At 55.3% G+C, this 22,285-nt stretch overlaps 8 protein-coding genes across 8 annotated transcripts; 3 read left to right on the top strand and 5 right to left on the bottom strand.

Annotated features, from left to right (window-relative positions):
- Nucleotides 1-135: 135 nt before the first annotated feature.
- Nucleotides 136-4,875, bottom strand: B0H18DRAFT_991123 (armadillo-type protein). The gene is made up of 16 exons (XM_048045038.1): nt 4,641-4,875; nt 4,419-4,589; nt 3,171-3,551; nt 2,936-3,115; nt 2,756-2,885; nt 2,398-2,696; nt 2,193-2,339; nt 2,002-2,135; nt 1,830-1,945; nt 1,620-1,776; nt 1,473-1,564; nt 1,119-1,422; nt 881-1,060; nt 685-828; nt 381-627; nt 136-327 (listed from the first exon to the last, which is right to left on the bottom strand). Exons 1-16 carry the CDS (start codon nt 4,842-4,844, stop codon nt 295-297), a joined length of 2,919 nt encoding a protein of 972 aa, XP_047896562.1. The 5' UTR covers nt 4,845-4,875; the 3' UTR covers nt 136-294.
- Nucleotides 4,876-5,023: 148 nt separating this feature from the next.
- B0H18DRAFT_1208988 (uncharacterized protein) lies at nt 5,024-6,344 on the top strand (the record flags this gene model as incomplete). Its single annotated transcript, XM_048036298.1, has 4 exons — nt 5,024-5,103; nt 5,177-5,288; nt 5,346-5,902; nt 6,227-6,344. Exons 1-4 carry the CDS (start codon nt 5,084-5,086, stop codon nt 6,342-6,344), a joined length of 807 nt encoding a protein of 268 aa, XP_047896561.1. The 5' UTR covers nt 5,024-5,083.
- A 407-nt stretch (nt 6,345-6,751) lies between these two features.
- On the bottom strand, nt 6,752-9,191 carry B0H18DRAFT_1083592 (FAD/NAD-P-binding domain-containing protein; the record flags this gene model as incomplete). Its single annotated transcript, XM_048031680.1, has 13 exons — nt 6,752-6,905; nt 6,964-7,102; nt 7,154-7,260; nt 7,310-7,430; nt 7,486-7,557; nt 7,610-7,648; nt 7,681-7,801; nt 7,856-8,068; nt 8,141-8,180; nt 8,243-8,267; nt 8,322-8,448; nt 8,472-9,011; nt 9,171-9,191. The coding sequence occupies 13 exons, from the start codon at nt 9,189-9,191 to the stop codon at nt 6,752-6,754; spliced, it is 1,719 nt and encodes a 572-aa protein (XP_047896560.1).
- A 2,638-nt stretch (nt 9,192-11,829) lies between these two features.
- B0H18DRAFT_991103 (FAD/NAD(P)-binding domain-containing protein) lies at nt 11,830-14,743 on the top strand. Its single transcript, XM_048045037.1, is given in 13 exon segments — nt 11,830-12,042; nt 12,081-12,780; nt 12,912-12,965; nt 13,020-13,232; nt 13,290-13,386; nt 13,653-13,773; nt 13,826-13,932; nt 13,982-14,068; nt 14,088-14,118; nt 14,169-14,226; nt 14,256-14,317; nt 14,373-14,416; nt 14,472-14,743. 13 exon segments carry the CDS (start codon nt 12,008-12,010, stop codon nt 14,519-14,521), a joined length of 1,659 nt encoding a protein of 552 aa, XP_047896559.1. The 5' UTR covers nt 11,830-12,007; the 3' UTR covers nt 14,522-14,743.
- A 652-nt stretch (nt 14,744-15,395) lies between these two features.
- Nucleotides 15,396-16,530, bottom strand: B0H18DRAFT_1116467 (uncharacterized protein; the record flags this gene model as incomplete). The annotated part of the gene is made up of 3 exons (XM_048033432.1): nt 15,396-16,280; nt 16,339-16,453; nt 16,511-16,530. The coding sequence occupies 3 exons, from the start codon at nt 16,528-16,530 to the stop codon at nt 15,396-15,398; spliced, it is 1,020 nt and encodes a 339-aa protein (XP_047896558.1).
- Nucleotides 16,531-20,177: 3,647 nt separating this feature from the next.
- Nucleotides 20,178-20,853, bottom strand: B0H18DRAFT_991084 (GPR1/FUN34/yaaH family-domain-containing protein; the record flags this gene model as incomplete). Its single annotated transcript, XM_048045036.1, has 4 exons — nt 20,733-20,853; nt 20,495-20,648; nt 20,415-20,440; nt 20,178-20,310 (listed from the first exon to the last, which is right to left on the bottom strand). Coding segments are annotated over exons 1-4 (395 nt in total), but the record flags the coding sequence as incomplete, so codon positions are not given.
- Nucleotides 20,834-22,114, top strand: B0H18DRAFT_991079 (uncharacterized protein). Its single transcript, XM_048045034.1, has 3 exons — nt 20,834-20,905; nt 20,962-21,239; nt 21,396-22,114. Exons 2-3 carry the CDS (start codon nt 21,201-21,203, stop codon nt 21,714-21,716), a joined length of 360 nt encoding a protein of 119 aa, XP_047896556.1. The 5' UTR covers nt 20,834-20,905; nt 20,962-21,200; the 3' UTR covers nt 21,717-22,114.
- B0H18DRAFT_991080 (uncharacterized protein) lies at nt 21,793-22,270 on the bottom strand (the record flags this gene model as incomplete). Its single annotated transcript, XM_048045035.1, has 3 exons — nt 21,793-21,914; nt 22,016-22,121; nt 22,208-22,270. 3 exons carry the CDS (start codon nt 22,268-22,270, stop codon nt 21,793-21,795), a joined length of 291 nt encoding a protein of 96 aa, XP_047896555.1.
- Between the last annotated feature and the right edge of the window lie 15 nt (nt 22,271-22,285).

Here is a 22,285-nt window from a genome sequence, read left to right as displayed (position 1 = left end):
CGATGCTCCAAGAGCACCTCCCATTCCCAAGCGAGCGAGCTATGGTGCTCGCATGCGGTCCAGACGGCATGATCAAGCATACACTGAAGCCTGGCTTGCAGCGTTGTGGTTGGGACGTCGAACGTCAATTGGTAGTGTTCTGAACGTAGATGTGTTTGTGAATGGTAATGATGTACAATGCATGTTGTATTCTTGACTATGCTCGATTTCCTTCCTACCTACCGTAAGTGTTGAGTGCATATGCATGGTGTCTACGTTGCGTGATGGACTGGTCAGAAACCCATTAACGTTCGTTCAGCTTATGTTGTGCCCCGCAGCTGCCAGCGACTGCAGGAACGGTCCCGCGACAGCCGCGTCGGCAGCACCGACAAGTGCTTCACCCTTGGGTCCCTCTGCGAGAGCTTCGCGAGCTCCTGTCCGAGGTGCTCCCGAGGATCCCGGACATGCGCGACAGGATCGACGGCGACCGTCTCAGATGCTGCTAGTCGCGAGTAGGCGGCCTGGTATCCCGCCGTTTGCTCCTCGTAGTCGATTGCAGTGATACCGGCATCGGGGTCCTCCTCATCCTTCTTAGTTAGGAACTGCGGCTCCTGGAAAAGCTTCGCCAATGAGGTGAACGTCGCCGGCCTGCAGCATAACACTGGTGAGTTGTTGTTCGGACATAGCATCAATGCGACCGCCTACCATGCCTGTACTGAAGGCTCCTGGAGCATCAGCGCGCTTTGTGTAAGTAGCTTCGTCAAGCCGACGACAACGACCTTGCGTTCCTTCGGGGGCATTTTCGGCGCTTGTGGTACCACGAAGTTCCCGACGATCTGCGACCACAGCCTAACATGTGTGCGTCAGTATAGCCAAGTTACCGGAGAGAATAGAATCATACTGAGGCTGAATTTCTTCCACTGAGCTGATCACATAGTCAGGTCCCAGACCCTCAACAGGAATGGCTATCGTGAACGCGAGGAAGTAGACAAAGAGGTAGACGTATTTGTCTGTCTTGCTGGTCTGCATCCGCGTGAGCAGCGTCACCATCAGAGCGCGGAAGTACTGTTTGAGATCCGATCTGTTCAGGTCATCAGTCGTGAGACTTAATACTATCCTCCTAGTATGATGGTACTCACGGTGGGATGTACTGTACCACCGATTGCAGGAGCTCAAAGCCCCACACGTCATTGAGCTTCGACGGGATGAGGCGCTGCTGGATGACTGCCAAGACTGCCGTGAACTGGCCGGTTGCGACCATCTGCTTCGCATCTCGAGAGAGGAATGCCTTGAGCAGCTTGACCAAGCCCGGAATGCTGCCCTTTTGTTGCCACGCGGCGGGAGTGAGGAGAAACGGAAGAAGACTGCGGTACTCTGCTGGCACATCGCCAGTGTGGAACTCGAGCATCTGTGCGAGCACCTGGAAGACGTAAGGGATGTACTCTGCAGATGTGGTAAGTATAGAGCACCGGTCGACCTTACTGATCACCCACGGTCAATATCTTGCTGGAGGATGATCGTGAAAGGACCGAAGAGCGCTTGCTCGAAAGTCGGCAGTGTCGACGGGTTGGCAGCAACAACGAATCTGCAGCACGAATGGTCAGTCATATCATCTCCGCACGTCTGCACAATCCATATACCTCATGAGCGCAGAGATACTCTCAAAGATGAACTGGTCGAAGAGAGGGTTGCTCGGGTTCTTCGAGATCGCACCGAGGATGTTGACCAGTCTCTGCAGGAAGCGCTCGTAGCCCGTTGTGAAGGTCGACCGGGCGGTGATGATGACTCGCATCGCGCCTACAAGTTAGCTGGTCAGTTATGGGTACACTGACGCCCTGGAAGGTACGGACACTTCATGAGGTAGTCGTTCTCAGCAACCTTCTCTGGTGTGCCCGCAGACTCCATTTTCTTCAGCAACGCATCGAGAAGATGTGGCGCCAGTTCGTGGATGTCTGCCTGAGTGAACCTGCGTAGAGATACGTGAGACCCAAAGGTACGTGAATCTGACTTGCTTTAACATACATCAACTGTGTCCCCTGCTTGATGAAGAGTATCCGCTCGACGCTGATCGCGGCGTACGTGTAGCAGACATAGTTGTCTGAGCCGAGGTGACGCAAGAGCAGCGGGAGGACTGAGAGTAGCTGTGGCTTGACAAGCTGTTGCAAGTCGTCTAGATCAGTACATGTACATCACCGTGAACTCCGCTCACTAACCTGATGCCGGAAGGTGTGCAGGAAGCGGATAGCATCAACTTGGAGGATCGGATGCGCCGAACCCGACTCAGCCTGCAGGTCCTGAAAGACGTGGTCCGAGAAGAACTGGACGACATCCACGAGTGTGTTCGTCGACGTGACACCATGCTAACGAAATCATGTCAGCAACACTACGAAGAGGTTACTGCACCCTCCGTTCACCCACCTGTGTTGTGCTGCCCCGCGTCGCCACTGCCGTCATGACATAAATCGCCGTGTCCTTCGCGCGCCAGTTCTCCGCGGGATTCGCTGTATACTCCTGGAGCCCCTGCCCGATCCATGACCCTGCTATTTCTGTCGTCTCACTCTCATACCCCGACGACACAAGAGCACGGAGGACCTCTGCAGCCGCCTGGCGGCGCGTGAGGGTGTCCGTGCTCATGCCCGCTCCGCCGAGGGACGGTACGGCGAGGTCAAGCCGGATGTACTCGAGCGGGTCGTCCTCGAACTGCTCGATCTCGTGCTCTTTGAATTCGAAACAGTGCGTGAGTGGGTGCGAAGAAGGAAGGAAGACAGGGCCTTACCCCGAAGCCCGACGTTGGGGATGACGATGCCCTGCACGAGGTTCGTGATGATCTCCCGCGAGCCAAAGAGTTCCTTGTAGTGGCCGATGCGGATCGCTGTGGAGATGAAGCGCAGGGATTGCGAGACGAGCTGGGGATAGATTCAGTCGATGTATGCGGGACAGACTCAGAGATGCTTACACCGTCGTCCCCGACGCTTTGTCGCTTCCCACCACTGATCATGTTCCAAATCGAGGAGACGAATGCAGGAACGGCATTCGAGCCGGACATGACCTCCGAGTACAGCTTGATATGAAGCTCTGCGATTTCCAGAACACCTGTCTTGATCTGCGACGGGAGGGAGGGAGTTGTGTCGTCATCCTGTGCATCGCGCGTTGAGCCGTTGCCGCTGCTCAAGAATGCCAAGGCCACCTACCTCGCCTCGCAACTGCGGTGGATCCCAAAGCAAAAGTTGCAAGAACAAGCCATCAGGAGATGAGAAGAACTTTTCATGAGTATCTTCAAAGTCTGGAGGGAGATCCTGGCACGTGAGATCGTAGAAGATGTCTACGAGTGTTACTTGTGATTGTGCGATCGTGGCGAGGTTGGGGGGAGATGGTGTAGTGAAGAGTAAGGTAGTGGTGTGGAGAAGCAATTCAAGGAAAGGTTTCGCGAAGCGAGAGAGGACATAGTTGATGATAGTGAAGAGGTCATTGTTGCGTGTTGCGGCACGCCACGGTCGGAAGATGGAGTGTGCCGTTTCGAGCACGCCAATGTTGATGTCGTAATTTGTCGGGGATAGCGAGGACACCAGTATCTAGACGTGCTATGAGATTAGGTCTGGTATGCGCAATAGTCTGCCAAAGGAGCAGAAAGTCTGATCCACAGGGACGAGCATTCCTGAAACGCGGAACGCGAAACGTCACACATCGTTACCATTGGTGACTTGTCAGCCTGCGGCTCGCGCGAGCCACAGGCGCGTCGCCTCGCATTCCTTCTGCTTTAATCGCGTTGACCGGCAGTCGTTGCTCAGGGAACGCAAAATAGGCGCAACTTGCAAGAGGGACAGACTCAGAGTCTTCCGAAGATGTAGCAGAGAGAACTGGCTCCCAGTGAGAAGATGAGCGGGCCCAGAACACAGCTTGCTTTTTCTTTCTGTCTTGGAGGGCTCTATACAGCATCCGCAACTGGCAATGAGCAAGCCAGCCGGCGGATTCCCCCGCGAGTCCTCCCAGGGACAAAAATGCTTCTACGCACAGCCAAAACTTGGCCAGTGTGAGGCTCATCATCCGGCGTCTATAGGATCGCCGAGAAAAATAGTGAATGTCGCGCAGGCCGGGTAGCATCACGTCCTCGTAGACATTGACGAGCATCAGCCTCGGGATCGCCCACTCAAACCCCATCCAGTCAGTTAGTAGGGCGAGCTCGTCGTGGATAACCATGTTCCACTTACTCAGGACACGCTGGACAGGGATGATCAGGCGTCCGAAACGGCGATGTGTCATCGCCATGTCGAGACGTAGCCGCAAGTTTAAAGCAACTGTCCAGCGGGCATGAATGCTCGCAGGTAAGTGCTGCCAGTCATTTTCATCCGCACGAGCACTAACGCGTCCACAGCGCAGCTTCCAGATACCTCGGAAATGTTCCTCCCAGTGGATCGGACGTTCTAGGAGGGAAGACTTACATCGACCAGATCAGGCCACCTCTCCGGAAAGTCCTCCTTTGCGATGAGGGACACAGACTCGACCACCTGTGCTCGCATAGCCTTGTCAGACGCGTTGGACAGCGCGATCATCGCAGGGATGAGTTCATTCCGCAGAGCAGCCTTGTCTGCGTCCGGAACGGGTTGTTCTTCCTGTGAGCATGTCAGTCCATGTATCCGCATAGTCCGGGTCAATCCACGCACATCGTCCCATCTAGTCTTTACGACATTTTTGAGGTACACACTGCCGGCGAGCCTGACCGAGCGATCCTGCGATGGTTCGAGGACAATACGAAGTAGAGCGGAGAGAAAGCCTTGCTGGACGCTGAGGGCTTGCAGACTCTGTTCAGCCTGCTTGCGTGTTGCAGGGTTGAGAGAGGAGATGAGGAGGGCAGGGATATCAGACATCCTGCGGAGGGAGGAGGCAGCAATGGACAAGCAGCAATCAGCCGGATTCCACGACGCGACTGATTTTGTGACGCGCCCCAAGTCGCGTCTTGTGGCACGTCCACGTGCCGCTTTCCTATTCCGGAGATTGATCGTGGCCGCCAGTGGCCCACTCCTGGCTTGCACACCCTTGTAACAACCTGAAGCATCCACCATTACCCTTTTCCCGGAAACATCGCAATATTGATTCACTCTGAAAAATGGGACAATACTACAAGATGTAAGTTGATACCCATGTCGACGATGGAACGTTGGGAGAACATAGCTGACCAAGGCGCACTTCACGCCGGCAGGCTGAACATCGACAAGAGAGAGACGTTGGAGTTTAGCTCTTCGAAATTTTGGGACGTACTGTCCAGGGATGACCCCACTCGGCTGATTCGGATGTTAGCAATTCCTCGAAAGGTGACAGTGGCGAACCATACCAATCAATAGTTTGGTGCAATAACCATTGTATCACAGCTCGAGCCGTATGGACCTGTCAGTGTGAACAAACGCGGTCTTAGCACGGACACTCGCGACCTTGGTGCACCGGATCTACCGTATGACGTTCTGCACCATATATTCAGCAAGATCTACTCCAAGGACATCAAGGATGCCGTTTACCTCGCCCTCACGAATTCATTGCTACGTGACCTCGGGCAGAAGCGCGTCAATGAAGAGTTGGTGTCGGGCGAATACCATGCCCCATGGTACAGTGAACGCCTCATCCTAGTCGGCGAAAACGTTGACGGCGATGACCTACCTGCCGATATGTTGCTGGAAGACGAGAAGGAGGAACTCGCCGGTAATGCCATTGTGGATGACGACCCGTTCGTTCTCGCCTCTACAATGCAGACAGATTCTACCATGACGACAGGAGACTGCCGTTTCTCTGGAGCGCCAAGTTTCACCAGTACAACACCAGGCCTGTCTTCTGCGGAACGCGAGGAAATGGAACTATTGGTGGAGGAAGATTCTATTGGGACGGAAATCCTGCGACCGAGTGGATTCTGTACAACTGGACAACTTCCGAATATGTGCGTGTCAGTGGCGTTGCTGCCCTCAGTGGCTCGCAGTGCCGTGGCCCTTGGACAAAGAAATTTCCGACCCTCGGGCATGTCCTGCTCACACAGATCTCTGGGCAGGAGATGATTCGGGCAGCATGTTCTCCGAATACGCCGGTGGGTACGTTCCCGGGGTCGATGGGCTGGCCATCGCTTCCTCACAACAGTCCATGCGAAGCCGACGCGATGCTAGCGACAAAACGGACAGATCGATAGAAAGCAGAAACATAGGCTCGTCAGACAAACGGAACAACAAAAAACATCGACAATGAAGGACTCGGACCTGATGGTGGACAGGGAGACCTGGGACGACGCAACGGACAAGGTCATAAACGAGGTCATGGATATATGGAGGCATGTGTTGCCACGGCGTATACTGGACAAACTCCCAGCCAGCAAACATACGGTCAAATGAATATTCGGTGCGCTCGGCATTGGACAAGGACTCGGTGACAGGTGCTTATAGTAGAGACGATGGTCAAGTATACACGTAAGTTTCCGGCTCGCTCGCGAATGGTAACCATACAAATGCAGTATCATAGTGTACATCTTGCTTTACAATACATGTATATTCTCTAGCTTCTCTACGACCAAGTCTCTAGACTCGCTGAGCAACCAAACATTACGGCGCGTAACGCTTTCCATACACCCCTTCCTGGATTGCTTTGATTTCTGTCGCGCCCTTGGTGAGTACAAAACCAAAAACAACACATGCGGAGCGATAGCACTCACGGAGAGCGAGATGCTTGGAGTGGTAGCGACACATAGCGAGTTACCTAGAATTTGCAGTGTGAGTGTCGCTCCTTGGGCCAGATGGCACCATCACATACCGGTCATGAACCAGAGATTCGGGACGCCGAGGAAGCGCCAGGCGCCGTTCTGCTCGCCCTCCTTATCCAGGGCCCAGATCGGCGAGACTCTGCTCGCAACCTCGTCGCCGACCAAACGCTTGATCACCCTCGTTGCACCCTCGAAGCTTTCAAGACGAATTCAGCTGCTTGGTTCACTGACATGGCGGTGGACCTGATACGCACCCCGTAGCGAACAAGATAACGTCAGCCTCGAGCTCGGTGCCGTTCTCGAACTTAAGACCAGTCTTGGTGAAGCGCTCGATCTGGCTGTCGTTCTTTATTTTGATCTTGCCGTCGATGATCTTCTGGCATGTGCCGACATCTGGTGATAAACCGTCAGTAATAGACACTCACGCGTAGGCTGCTAACGGACCCAAGTAGTACCCTCCTCCACGACTCATGGCGTTGTAGAGGAAGCCAGCACCATCGCTACCCCACCCCAGCTTGAAACCGACTTTCCGCAGACCGTCCAAGGTCTCCCTATGACGCGTGGGTTTAGTCGGGGACTGGTAGCATCAATCATACGTACTTGTCATCTTCAGCGATGTCCTTTGTGATCCGCTTGTGTATCTCCTTCATCATAAAGGCAGGCATGGAGGTGTGGATGCGATCGTTGAGCTCCGTCGGTCCGGCGCCTTCCCAGAAGGTTTCTGCGCAAGTCGATTTGAACTTCAAAACACGTACACATGTATGATAACCACATACCACCGAGCACACGCGGCATGCCGTTCTTCGTCGACATAACATACGTCTCGCTCCTCTGGAAGAGGGTCACGTCTGAAGTGCTAACGATGAGAAGCTGCAGAAATTCCGTGGCACGTCAGCTTACCGACTCCGTGCTCGACGTAATCTGACGCTAGATCGTGTGCTGCAAACAATGACGTATTCAGCATGGCACACAGTAGAATCGTCTGACTTCTCTACCGGAGGTGCAAGCGCCAATGATCACGACCTTCTTCCCGATGTGATCTCTCCCTGATTTGTGCTGCGTTGAGTGCAAGATCTGACCTTGGAACTCTTCCTGTTACAGCCGAGTTAATTCGACGCGAAGAGACTATGTTGTCGAACAACTGACCTGCCCGGGGAAAGAAGGCATCTTGGGCACTCCGCCGCCAAAACCGACTGCCATGATGACATGGTCGACGGTGAATGTACGCTTCGTGCCGTCTCCTTTCTTTACCACGACCTCATACTTGCCGTCATCGAGAAGCTTGACGTTCTCGGCTTCAGCGTTTGTCCAAACATTCAGCTCCATGGCTTCTGCGTAGTACTCGAGCCAACCGGCAAGCTACATTGAAGTTCGATATTAGCGTTCTGTCAATACACTTCATCAATCGTAGAACTGTAATACACTCCGTACCTTTTGTGCGGGTGTGAAGACTGGCCACGTAGGTGGGAAGCTGTTCATCGACGGGTGAGATCGGTGCTCGCATCTTCGAATACAATACATCGGCACACTCACGGCAAATATGGCAAATGGTCGTACCCTATTTCAAAGTCGATCAGTGAACCGGGTGAATTAGATTTACGATTGCACGTACAGATGGGATCATGCAGGCAAAGCGCTTCATACCGATACCTCCATTGATCACCAATACGATTCTGCCTCTCGATGACCAGCGCCGGAACGCCCAACATCTTCAAGCGAGCGGCAGCGTCCAAGCCGCTCTGCCCCCGCCGATGATAATAACGGCGGGGTCGCCCTTCGAGAACGTGCGCTCCTCCTCGCGCTGGCTCAGCCACTTCCCGTGGTTAGGTAGGAAGTTACGGTTAGGCCCGATCCTCTCGGGGAAGCCCTTGAGCTCCTCGAGCGTCGTGTACAGCGTGAACGCCTTCCACTCCCCGCTCGCGGTAGGTACGAGCCGGACCACGCCGCTTCCGATCCCGACGTTCGTCTCGAAGTCGAAAATCGCCTGGACCCACGCGAGGTCGGGATACGGCCGCTTCAGCTCCGCGCCGTCGCACAGCTTAACGCCCGAGAAGTCGAAGGGCGCGAGCTGGTCGTCGAGGAACTTCTTGATCTTCGCAGCGCCGTGAAAGGTGCGGAGCTCCCAGGTGAGCGCGAGGTGGTCGCGCCACCAGCCGTCCTCGAGGAAGAGGTCGACGATCTTGGTCGTATCCTTCGCAGAGGCGGCGGGCACGAACTTCGCGAACCACTCGGTGGCGACTTTCTGGACATCGACGTCGGCTTGGAGCGAGACACCAAGGCGATCGAGCGTGGGTAGAGCAGGCTTCAGGTCCGTACTGGTGGGCACGGCCTTCTGCGCGTTGAGAACGGAGACGTGAGGCTCAGTTAGGCCATTGGCAGTGGGAAGTGATGGTTTAACGTCGTTGGGACCCCCTGGGACGTCTTTCTGGGAGTGGAGAGCGGAAGACAGAACGTCCGAAACCTTGTCGAAGACGGTAGCCATGGTTGAGGGAGTTTAGGATAAAGCCCGTAAAGGCGGGACTCTATATACGGCCAGCGCGTTCGACACAGAGATAGGCATTTCGACCTATTTCGACGCAAAGGACGAAGGCCTTCCCGTGTATGCAGGGCCGACCATGGCCTGCTGATCCTGACCTAGAGTCAAATGACAAGGTGTTAGTCCCTGTGAACACGAATTCCCACGGCTTCTGTCTTACTTACGCCCGATCACTGTGTTCACGCGACGCAGTATCATATATTAGCATCACGCGTGCGGCGCGAGAGAGGGGCTCCCGCCTAGCCATGATTGTCTCACAGCGTCATGCATCCACGTAGGCTGCATTTTGGCGTCTAGAATACGGCATCGGAGGCGAGAACTGTCGCAGCCATGTTGCAGTACTCGACTACAGACACCGTGTATACTCACCTGGACAGCAGTGATAGCAGAGAAGCGAGCTATACAGGAGGCGCGACACCGGAGAGAACCAGGCGGACGGGCACCCGGGTTCACCACTTGCCTAGCGAAGTACGGAGCAGGTGCCCCTCAAGCGCAGCCGACGCAGCCAGCCAAGCGTTCAGGTCGGGTGCCAGCTGATGCAGTACGAGATACGGCCTTCATAAGGGGGTCCAACAATGCCGACACCGCTTCGATTCCTAGACGCAAAACTCAAAACCGTGATGCGCCTGAAGTCGGAAGAAGGTTACCGTGCTTCGTGGGTCGGGGCCTAGTCCAGTTCGGCAGAGGGGTCACGCTATCAGACCGGGAACCATACCACAGTGGTGTCGCCTGATGTCCGGAAGTGAATGGGTTATTTCGGAGAGCCAGGTCTTGTGAATTGGTCGCCTTGATACCCTGTCAGTCGACGGAGACCCGCGTTCATCCCGCATTGGAGCCGCAGAATGAGGAAGCCAGCTGTCGGACTGATCACGGCACGATTTGAGACTTGACGAAGCTGACGAGCGTCTGCAACTGGAAGGGATCAGCACATTGGTCTATGAGTCGGACTCTATGAATGAGTCCGATTATTGCGCGCGAGACACTGACAGGTTCATAACACTGATCGAACATCGAAGCTCGCCTTGGTTGGCCTTGTCATCCTTCTATCGCGATGAGTAACCCGGGTCCTGCGCGGGATCAGACTGTCGCCAGAGTAGGTGCGCTACACCGTCGCGCCCTTCAAGTCACTCGAACGGCCAGTAGTCAGCCCAGCGATCGCATATACGGCACCACCACATACGACTGATTCAAAACTGTATGGGTCTGCCCAAGAGGGCTGGACGGTGTCCGTCCACGTCCTGGTCATTTCGCGTCCCAGGGTACCGTTGACATGGTAATCCGAGCCGGTGGAGTAGTGTCTAGCCTCAAGGCATGCACTACGTGTTTGCAGTTGCAAAATACTACGTCGTGATAGAAACTTCCTCAGTAGCCTGGTCGGACTTCGCTGGTTGAGATTCAGCAGGCCAAATCTGAAGAATAATGAGAGTCGATATCAAAAGTGCAGTTTGGTCAGACGGATGTGGCCCACCGACTCCGAGGCTCTAGACGCGGTAGAGTACGCTTATGCAGAGTACGCTTATGCAGAGTGCGCGTATGCAGAGTACGCGTATGCAGAATAACCTTACGCAGAGTAAGCTTAAGAGCAGATAATCAATTCATCACCGCTCGTACCAAGGGCAAGGCGTGGGAGACTGACCTGATAGGGCTCAAACGGGCGTGCCACCGCACACTCAACTGTACGGTACGGTACAGTGCTGATTGACAACGCGACGTCGACGTCTCCAGGGTATCGCCATACGTTCTCTCCTCCTCTCATGAACTCGAAGGCCTTCCCAGTTGTCCTCCCCGATAAATGGCCATTCAGTGGCCACTGAGAGCTTGTGGCGTTCTCGCCCAAATCACTAGGAGACCGGCGGGGACTCCAAGGCCGCGATTACGCTGTCATAACTGGTGGTGAGACTTCGAGCTTCCGGTCCCGAGTAATTCACAGCCTACCTGCGAATGGACGGACGACGGCAGTGTCAGCGACCGTCTGCACGGGATCATTCTACGGGCCGTCCTTGCGGCTGCAGCCTGCAAAGGCCTCCAGCGCAGAAGCTTCAGTCAGCCATATCTGTTTGCTCGTCTCGCACAACAATCCTGAGGCGGTGCTGCGGAACGAGAGAACAAGAAGGCGTTCTTTTCATTTTGGCGAAGGCCCTAGGACTCATCAGCTGAGCTGCGTACGTCAAGGTGAGTAATGAAACTGCGTACTTTGCCAACCTCCTTCCTCTAATCTCAGTACTCAGTCTTATGATCTGTGACGGCTCGTGGACACTAGCACATCACGCCTATACAAAGCATTCACTCTCGATCTCCATTTTAACTGGAAGACCTGCGTTAGTGCCCTTGACCAGGTGAGTGGATGCAGGGTGATGCAGGGCCACAGTTGTTCAGGTCTATTCACACTCTGCGACGGCCTTGTGCCCTCGATACAGTGAGCCTCGACGCCAAGGTGACCTTCGCGGATGTGAGATGATCGCGCAGAGGAAGGACAACCTTTTGCTTGCGCCCGACTTGCGCCATTCGCGCGCTATAATGCGTCGACGCGTGAACGTGACCCGCAGTAAGTAATACAGAAACCGTGGGAAGGTATGTTACTGTACTTTGAAGTCTCGTTTGATCATTTTTTGACTCGGACAGAACGAGAAGGTCCGGGCGGGCCTGTGTGAACGTGAAGTTCTTCGCCGCGCCCTCCATATCGGCCTGCTCATCTCGATGCCGTACACGCTGGTCGTATAAGATCCTTTCGTAGACTGACCGCATCTTGATCTCTGTCCGCCATGGCCTCCGTCTTCGACAAGCTCTCAGATGCCCTGTCTTCCGCTCTGAACTCTCAAAAGACGTACCGGAGAGTAACACCCGCGACCCTGCCCTGCCTACCCTCGATCGCCTGGGTGCATCTCTTCAACCCGATCTCGATTCCCAGAAAGTCGTTACAGAATGGTTTGCGAAGTTCGCCGAGGCAGTCTCCGCGAAAGACACGACCAAGATCGCCGATCTCTTCCTCGAGGACGGCTGGTGGCGCGACCACCTCGCGCTCACCTGGGAGTTCCGCACCTTCCATGGCGTTGCGAAGATCAAGAAGTTCCTCGACGACCAGCTCGCACCTTTCGAGTTCTCGATCGTCAAGCTGCGCGACGGCGCGGAGCTGAAGCAGCCGTACCCTGATCTTGCATGGGTCCAGGCGCTCTTCGACTTCGAGACGAACGTCGGGGTCGGGACCGGCGTGGTGAGGCTGGTGCCGACGGCCAGTGGAGAGTGGAAGGTGTTCACTCTATACACAACCCTCGATGACCTGAAAGCTTTCCCCGAGAAGATTGGGTCCCGGCGTCAGTTCCTGCCTAACCATGGCAAGTGGCTGAGCCAGCGCGCGGAGGAGAGCTCTTTCTCGAAGGGCGATCCGTCTGTGATCGTGGTTGGCGGGGGGCAAAGTGGCCTGGACATTGCAGCGCGTTTGAAAATGTTGGACGTACCGACGCTGGTGATTGAGAAGCAGAAGCGCATTGGCGATCAGTGGAGGGACCGGTACCAGGCCCTCTGCCTGCATGACCCTGTCTGTGAGTCATATTCCGAATTCTGCTCGCACAAGTCCATAAGTTGAGTTGGGCTCTCGAAAAGGGTACGATCATCTACCATATCTGCCGTAAGTCAATGTTTTTCGACGCGCTCGGGAAGTGTCCTTAGACTCCGTATATCAGCTTCCCGTCCACATGGCCGGTCTACACGCCCGCGCAAAAGGTCAGACCATCGTCACGATGCTCTAAGCCGTCCGGTAGCTTACCTCGGGTGTAGCTAGCCAACTGGCTCGAGTACTATGCGGAGGCCCTGGAACTAAACGTCTGGACGAGCTCGACGGCTGAAAGCGTCAGGCTCCTGGACAACGGCAAATATGAGGTTGTCGTTGAAAAGGCGGATGGCACGACGCGCACCTTCGTCGTCGATCACGTCATTATGGCCCTCGGCCTCGGCGGCGGGGTTCCCAAATTCCCTTCAATCCCGGGAGAGGTGAGGAGGCACGCAGTGAAGTGGGTGGCAGAGGGGATGCTCATCTGTTCGTGGCAGGATGAGTTCCAAGGACAGACTCTGCACTCGACACGGCACAAGTCGGCGAAAGATCACCTTGGCAAGAAGGTTGTGATCGTCGGTGCTTGCACATCAGGTAGATACATCATTAATCACTACGGCTCATACTGAATACATCTTTGATCTCAGCACACGATATCGCGGCTGACTACGCTGAACACGGTGTCGGTAAGCTGACGAACTACAGCATTGCTGCTGCTGCTCACCTCCTTTGAAGACGTCACCATATTCCAGAGGAGCAAGACGTACGTCATGACAACTCGGAACGCTGCACCGCGCTTGTTCGGAGGTATATCTCATGATGTATGTCTTGGACTCGCAATGCTGAAACAATCCGGACAGACACCTTCTGGGAGGGTGTCGGGCCGACGGACGTCAGCGACCGCGTGCACACGTCCATGCCCTCTTTCCTCGTCAAGGAGCTTGGCAAGCGACAAACCAAAGACATTGCAGAAGCAGACAAGTACGTTCCGTGCACGGAGAACGTGGCTCTGGTCTGACAGCTCGTGCAACAGGGACCTCCTAGAAAGTCTGCAGAAGGTCGGCTTCAGACTGGGCTGGGGCCCCGAGGACGCTGGATTCTTCTACAGTTCCATGACGCGCGGCGGAGGATACTACTTGGGTTCGTGAACGTGCTGCAGATGTGCCGCTCGCCGCTGACACCGCACCAGATGTCGGCACTAGCCAGCTGATCATTGACGGCAAGATTAAGATCAAGAACGACAGCTTGATCGACCGCTTCACCAAGACTGGCTCAGGTTCGAAGACGGCAGCGAGTGGAAGCTGACGTCGTCATGTACGCCACGGGGTGCGTATCCGCCGCATTACTGTTTGGCTGAGCTATAATCTGTGGGGTAGCTTCGAGGGTGCGACGATTTCCATCAAGCGTTTGGTCGGCGACGAGCTTGCCAGTCGGGTCTCACGGATCTGGAACTGAACGACGAGGGTGAGCAGAACGGCGCCTGGCGGTGGCTCGGCGTCCCCAACCTGTGGTTCATGATGGGTGCGTGTCCCCTGTTCGCATTGCCCCAAGAGGGCTTCGTCTCATTATGTGATTCCCAGGAACCTCGCCATGTGTCGTTACCATTCCAAGCATCTCGCTCTTCGTAAGTGGTCTCATATCGTGAGCCGGGGAGTTGTGTATTGATAGGGGCACGGTAGAAATCAAGGCGATCCAGGAAGGCGTGTATGGGAAGCGTTATGCACCATGACACGCAGTTCTCCAGCCGGTGCGGGGCAAGTGGAAGTCTTAGAGAAAATGTACCTTACTATCTCATAGCGTACGGAATGTCATTGCAACACACCGTTTCCATCGGACGATCCTGCCACCTGTGGCCTCTGATGAAGCATAGGTGAGTGCTTGCGACCTAATGTAGACACGCTTATCGGTAGAGGATTGCTCTGAGGACCTGACGCTTCAGCTTAGAGCTTCCAATAAACATTGGCAGTGATGTTCTTCGCATGCAAGACTGCTCGCTGATGCATATGCTATGTCAGCGGTACAATGTCCCGTACATACGTGCGAGACAAGGTACAACGACCTGCTGCCCAACGTCTTGGGTTGATTTTGCTCTAAAGCACAGCTGCTTACACGGGTGACATGGAGGAAGTGTCGTGCCGCTAAAGCCCGGGATCATGAGGATCAAACTCTGGATCTTTACACCGACGCTTCATAAATGTACGGCGTCATCGACGACTGTCAGGATGCAATGTCGCGTTCGCTATCTGGGACTCAGTAGTTCTGGCATGAACACTCAGGACAGTCACCAGACGACGTACTGTGGTCGGTAAGTAGCGCTGGTCGTGACGACCTCTAGACTTGCAAACATGCTTTGATAACTGAGTAATGTAGTACAAGACTAAATCTAGAGGATGAGAGACCATGCGTCGTAATTCAGTAAGTAAAGTTCCTGAGCATGGAGATTACTGACAGTATTGCTGTAAGTACGTCTGCCATCCCATTTGACAAAAGCCCACCATATAGGTAATAGCGACTCCGTACGAAAGGCTACCATGCAGGTGGCAATGAAGCGAGCTCCATACCAAGGTCACCAAACAGACTTGCGCCGCCGTTTCCGCTTCGTCCTAGGTTTGAGCCTGACTGAACTCCGGAGCCAAAATTTCAGGAAATTCGCATCTCCAGATATTTAGCACGTCCTCCACGACTTCGTTCGAGACGTCGACCAATTCCTTGTCCCTGAAAACAGAGTGCTCCTGCAACCGATCCACGGTCGTGATAGCGAAGCGGTGTCCTGCCCAGCGCCCATGGTGCCACATCCCGTCACAGCGCAGATTGTTGGATAGATTACAGCCAATTTGCGTTAGAAGAGCATGACCGAGGCCGAGGTTTTCATTGGTGAAAGGACCGTTGCAGGCCGAGCCGGTAATTTTCGCAATAGCGCTCGTGCGCACGAACTCTGCCGTCGTGAAGTTGCATAAGACCCACTCCGTCTCCGGTTTGCCATCCCAGGAATAATCCGGCGCGATCATCTTGTCCAATTCAATGAGATCCTCGGGGGAGACTTGATTCGAGGCGTAATGCAACCGGCGGAACTGAGCCGGCCAACGCGACTTTTTGAAGTACGCACCCTTAGCGTCGTAGGCCGCAGCGAAAAAGCGCGATACACGGATGTCACAATCGTTGGGGTCAAGTTTATTCCCGCTGAGTTCTCTCTTCTCATGTTCCTGCAACATTCCCGGTGGAAGGTCGTCGCCATCGAGGTATTGGCCAACGTAAACGAGACGCTGGGACGACCAAGTGCCATGATAGAGAAGCATTGCTTTGTAGATGCGCTTCTCGCAGATGGTCCGTAGGAGGGTATTCGTGAGCGCGAGAGACGCTACATCCACGATGTTGTCGAGGTCGATGTTGTCTATGATGAGCTGGAGTATCTCAAGCGGTACATCCAGTGCGCCGAGGTCTCGCGGTTCCGAGCTCCGTCGTTGCCTCGACAACCGGTATGGCTTAGGCTAAAGATAGAGCGGTGCTTAGATTGCATTTAGCGTCGACAAGTTATAGCACTCTGACCTTTCGAGGAATGGCTAGCATCGAGACAAGACCATTTGGCTCTGCATAGAACAACACCCCTTCTACCTTGGCACAAGAAATGTCACGAAAGTTGCGCCTTGCATCGACATTAAAGCTAAGACAACAAATGTCAGTTGGCAATGCACGATGCCTACGTGCGAGAGTGACATACAGCTCCCATGATTGGCCCATTCTGGTTGGGGTTTAGCGGCTGGCCGGAGCTTCGGGGTTGTTTAACGGTCACAGCCAGATCTACGGGGTACAGTGTTGATGACCTGGGATATGGGCTGAAGTTGCCAGAGATGGAGTGCCAGTCGGTACTGCAGCAAAAGTTCGTCCGAAGCCGTTCAAGTCGATCACGGTTGTGGCTTGGTTGTGGCTGAGGTTGGACGGGGAACGTTGAACCGCCCGGCGTTCAGTACTTAAACCCGCCAAGATTCCCACGACAATGGCCACGGCCGTTTCCGGGTTCGTAACAAGCGCTCAAAAGTGCGTTGACAGCCAAACGCATAACGATAGACGTTTCGCCTCCTCCGAAGTGATGTCTCCGGCCGAGATGCCGGGGCTGCCGCGCCACAACAGCCACCCGGGGATCCCTCGGGGATCGGTGGTAGGTGGCTGGACCCCTCTGGACCCCCGTCTCGCGGTAGCCGTTGTGGCGCGGCACCCCGGCACCTCGGCCGGAGACATCACCTTCGCCGAAGACGAAACGTCTATCGATATGCGTGAGTAGGGGCAACGCACTACCGATTCAAACTCCGACGCGTCCGCGCGCCACCCGCCTGCCGCGCCTCACAAAGTGGGCGCGGAAAGAGGTGCACTTTTCTCCGGTTCATCCACTTCAGAATATTCCGGAGAAGTGATGATAATTCATGTAAATTCGGGCTTGAGAAAGTGTTCTGGACAGAATTTCCGAAAATGTTCTGCGGCGGCGGCAATTTCTATTGCCCGACAATAAGAACACTGCAAAAAAATCCATCCAGAAGACTTTGTCAGACGAGGCTCAATGACCACGTTCGCACATTTGATGCAGGAGCTGGAACGCGGTGGAACGCCAGAAGTGCACCTCTTTGTTGCGGTGCGACGCGTATTACGTAAGCAAGTCGCGCGCGCCACTAGCGCGCCTCGACGCGTTCACCGCCAGTCTTGTGTCTATCGTTCGTGTTCCCTTGCTGCTACATGTACCAAACTACCATCAACATGTTTGTACCACTGTCTCCGACAGCCCAGAAAATTTATTGGGCCCAGGATTGGCTCCCAGCATACAAAAGGTGGATTCTGCCCTTCTGGGCTCATCACCGATGATCCACGGGCCTGGAAGATTATTTCGGACCATATCATTTCTTGTACCGTGGGTCTGAATGTGTGATGAAGTTGACCTTGTGGTTAGATTTCTCATACACAGCTTTCACCGAGACATTGTATGGAGTTCCTCCAACATAATGACTACCATGACATGCTGTATTCATTTCACTCCTCTGCGGAATTTCACAGACACTCGTAAGATACACACCAGTCTAGCTGAATATATTTGTGATTTAATACAAACCATATCGGAAGCGACAGCACGATGAGACAGTCGTGTCCACTTTCTCGCCGCGTCTTGATCACGTGACCGAGGACGCTTTTCGGAAAGGTGTTGCCCCTAGTCAATATGCGTTTGGCTGGAAGTGCGTTGTGCAATGTGAATTGATGATAATCGTGAGTCTCAGACATCCTCGAGCTCACTGAGTGACTCTGAGCATCATAAAAACTAAACAGCACCATAAAACGAGCACTGGGGCAACACTTGATACACTCACCGAGTGGTGTCTTCCGCCTTGCCGACCTCGGACTTGTATCCCATGAATCATGATCCCTTACACTGGCGTGCGGGATACTTATGACTAGTGAAGATAGAAGCCTGGAAACGCACCTCGCAGTGCACGGACACATGGAGGCCCGAAGACCCGGGTCAAACGGGCTGCCGCCCTTGATGTTCAGTGTCCTCTGTGCAAAATGATTCGCCGTGGATCTTGTTCAGAAACTCAGCCTACGCGCACCACGTCTGATGATGATTGAAGTCGCGCCTTTGTATTATCAGCATGCCAAGTCGGTCTGGCAGGCACTGGAGGAAAATATGCAGTGGCAACCTGTGGGCGGAGATGAGTACTTTCAAGTTAATGAGAAAATGATTCGCCGACTACAGTGCGCGCGCGTACTAAGTACAGGTAGTAGCTCAAGCCTATCGCAACGCAAGTTGCAGTATCCATCGACAACCCTGGCCGTTCGAGTAGACTCGGGTCCAAAGACAAGCAGGTACATCAATACGGTCGGACGCGCGCTCCGACATCCAGGCGACTCGAAAGACACCCACGACTCGGACTCACAGCATATCTCAATCGTTCTGTTCCCCACTACGACATCCATGGCTATTCGGCCAGTGTCGTTTGGTGGTGGAAGAGGTACCAGAGCGGATACTCGACTCGGAGCGTGTCCGGCTGTCCGGCTTGTCGACGTCGACGTCTGCTCAGATGTATAACGGCCAGACATGTACGAGCGATGCGAGCGGGGCATGAAACGGTTCTCGCTCGTCAGCCAAACCGTTCGTGTGTGGGTCTATGCACGAGTTGGAAACAGAAGTCAGTGTAGTAAGCACGCATGGGTACTCGCTCACCCACTCCCATGAAGGTTTATTACCAAAACAAAAAGAAAGGCGCGCCGACCCATCGTCGGACAGTGACCGTTGACGACCGATACATGACTCCGCACCGGCCCGCATGGCGACGTAATACCAGTGTCCGACCCGCAGAGGAACCCCCTACCTGGATTTCTTTCACTAAGGACTCTGGTCACGACAACTGACAATACTGAAATTGCGATGTTGGGCCAGCTCGGCACCGTAGAACTGGCCGCAAAGGAACCCAGCACGCGCCATCCGCCCACGGGCGGGATGGCGAGTGACCTATGCGCAAGAATGAATCGAGAATAATGTAACGCCACGGTCAGCTTGCACGGACTCAGCTCGTCCGCAACTCGTCCCGGTAGGACCGTGACTCCGTGTGTGAGCAGCATTGGTCGTGGATGACTCACCGTCGCGCATGTCAATAGCTCGGACCGTGTAGTCAGCGCCGTGTCGTCCACGCTGACATACGAGTCTACGACGGCCCTCGTTCGCCCTCGCCTCAGCCTACAAGCAACCCCGTGCTCAGGATAATGCACCCCTATGTTCCCCTTAGCGTCGCGCCCGCCGCCCAAGGCGAGCCAAAGGACGAATATGGCCCACTTTGGCGCGACCACCCTCTCACTCCTGTCGCAAGAAAACAATTGTCAAAGGTGTCCAGAACCCCGCAAGACGGTCACCTGCGTACTCCCCGCGTCCCTGACCGACCGCCCGCGGCCGCCTTCTCAGCTCTGCGTTGTGGCGCGGGTGGCAGATGGAAATTCGCGGTCACGGGTTGGCTGGGGAAGGCTCCACCGGACCACCGCGCCGCGTCGATCACGACCGATCGCGGCGCGTAAACCACCTTGCCAGCGTCGCCACCGAGGAACAGCGTCGCGGTAGAACTACCGCACCAGACGCCCAGCCGACGGCAGCGGGCAGCATGCTTCGACATCGATTGAGAGTTTGGTGAACACGAGTGCAAAAGCTTCACGATGGACGTCGAATGGGTGCATTCATTGCGATTACTATCATTACAGGGCGTAAGTATGGCATACCCGAGGGTATTGCTAAAAGTACACGGGACGGAGCATGCCAATCCTCCAATACCAGGCGGACTAAGGTGATATTAAGAGCATTGTGCTACGATGGGGAGGTAGGTCGGGTTTCAATCCACACGCTGAGGGATCTCGCCCACGGGAGCGTGAACCAGCTCTCGTTACGAGCAAGCAGTTGTGCAGTGCCGACGTAGAACGCGATGGACGCGGTGATAATGCCAAGCGCGCCGCCTGCCTTGGCGCATGCAGCGGTGACGGACGGCTGGAGCTGGGCTGCGGAGGAGGTCAACGGAACGTCTCCGCGCGGAGCGTGTTCAGACATACCAATGCCGAGCATCATGAAGGTCAACGTAAGGAAAAGAAAAGAGCGGCCATGCCAATGCTCCTTCTGAGCGATGCGACACTGAGGAACGAGATCAGCCAAAATCAGGGGCGCAAATCCGGAGGTGATACGCACAAGAGTAGGAATGTGACGATGAACCACATCATGAGGTACATCCCCAGTGCGGTCGCCTCGTCCGAGGCAGCATCAGCATACGCGGCTGTGATGCCGGAGCCAGGGATGAAGACCGTCGCGTACGACATCCAGAACGCGCCGTACATCGTAAAGGCTGCGGGACAATGTCGGTCAGCGCGTGGGAACTCGATCCCGGCCGCAGAGGGACGGCGGCCGGGCGCGGGAAAGGCACACTCACCAGTGGCGCCGAACGTGTTGGCACAGGCAAACTCCCACATCCCCGCGCAGAACTGCGCGAGGCCGCCCACGAAGAGGGACATCGCCACGATCGCGTTCGTCGTGTGAATGTTTCGCACCGAGACGTTGAAGAGCGATAGCATCAGCGTCGTCGACGCAAACGCAAACAGGCCACTGTGATCCCGAGTCAGGCTGGGAAGGCGGCAGGTCACAGGGCGCAGAACACGTACAGAGGACCCGGGTTCGCGAGGCGACGGAAGTTCGCGTTGTCCCTCGGGCCCAGCGCAGTGCGGGCGGGCACTGCGTGGACCTGATGGTGGTGCGCGTTGTACTGCTCGTGCACCTGCCCGTTCTCGGCCTTCTCGAGCTGGGACGGGCTCGCCCTCGCTTTCTCGCTGAGTTCTGCAGACATCGTTGTTGTGCGGGGTGACAGCGAAGACAGAGGGAGCGATGCAGGAGGAGGGCTGGGATGGTGCGAGACGAGGAAGGCCCGACCGCGAGAGCGTGTCTTTTACCAGAAGCGTTACGTAAGCGGGTGCCTGCCGGATACGGCCAAGAGCGTAGTGGGCGGCACGCGGGCTTCTCATCTGACCCCGCGCTGATGACCCCGCACACTGCGTCTGGGGAGGCTAAACGGTACTAGACACGCCGAATGTCCACTCACCATCAGTCGTTGGACACCCTGGACAGGCATAGCACGGCGCTATCTCCTGTCTCCTCTCAGCGGTTCTCGCGTGCCTTCCCCATGCCGTCACGAGTGCGGGTTCGACACTTCGCCCGAGGGCATAGACACTTGGGCTTTGTCAGATGCGCTGTCGTCCCCAGGCCGATGCTGTGTGCCTGCTGGGGAGTGGTGACGGCACAGCGTTCAAACGTTCAGGGAGACACCCCTCGACACACTCACCTGCGGACCTGCAACGCGGCGCACAACTGCCAGCGACGAACCGTTGAACCGTGCGACCTGACATGGCCCCAGAAAATTTGAGCGTCTTCGTGGGGTCTCCGATACACAGTTCGCGATCGTGTGGTGATCCATCAGATAGATAGCTCCTTTGAACGCGTCAATAGACGCAGCCCGCTGGGTTGGAACCCCCGACGCCATAGTGGTGGCACGACGAGTCCAAAGTTAGACCACCAGACTCGTACGCGTTCGAATCGTCCCACACGGCAGCAGCCAGAACGCCTGTTGAAGTGAGCGCGTCCGCGGAGAAGGGCCCAGGAGGCCTTCTAGGCCAGAGGACAGTGGTGAGGACCCGGAAGACACTGACCAAGCGAACGATGTACGCGGGGGCTGCGAGTACCTCCGATCTCGGAAGCTCCAGTGACCTCCGCGAACATTGAACCATGAAGCCAAGCGACCAGGTGATGGTGAGCATGCATCGTGTGGCCCCTCGTCGACACCAACCTTGACCACCAGTGATACCCAGCGAGCAGGTGTCGATGCGCGACAGGCAGTGCAGCTCAGAGAGTACGCACGTGTTTCGAGGACGAGGCAAACCGAAGTAGGCCGACAGAAGGCAGGAGATGAACTCGGCGCATGTAGAACAAGCAGAA

Source organism: Fomitopsis serialis (genome assembly GCF_022376445.1).
Source record: "Fomitopsis serialis strain Sig1Antser10 chromosome Unknown B0H18scaffold_14, whole genome shotgun sequence".
Classification (NCBI taxonomy): Eukaryota; Fungi; Basidiomycota; class Agaricomycetes; order Polyporales; family Fomitopsidaceae; genus Fomitopsis; species Fomitopsis serialis.
Note: the sequence above shows the minus strand (reverse complement) of the source record. Positions and strands in the feature narration are given on the sequence as shown.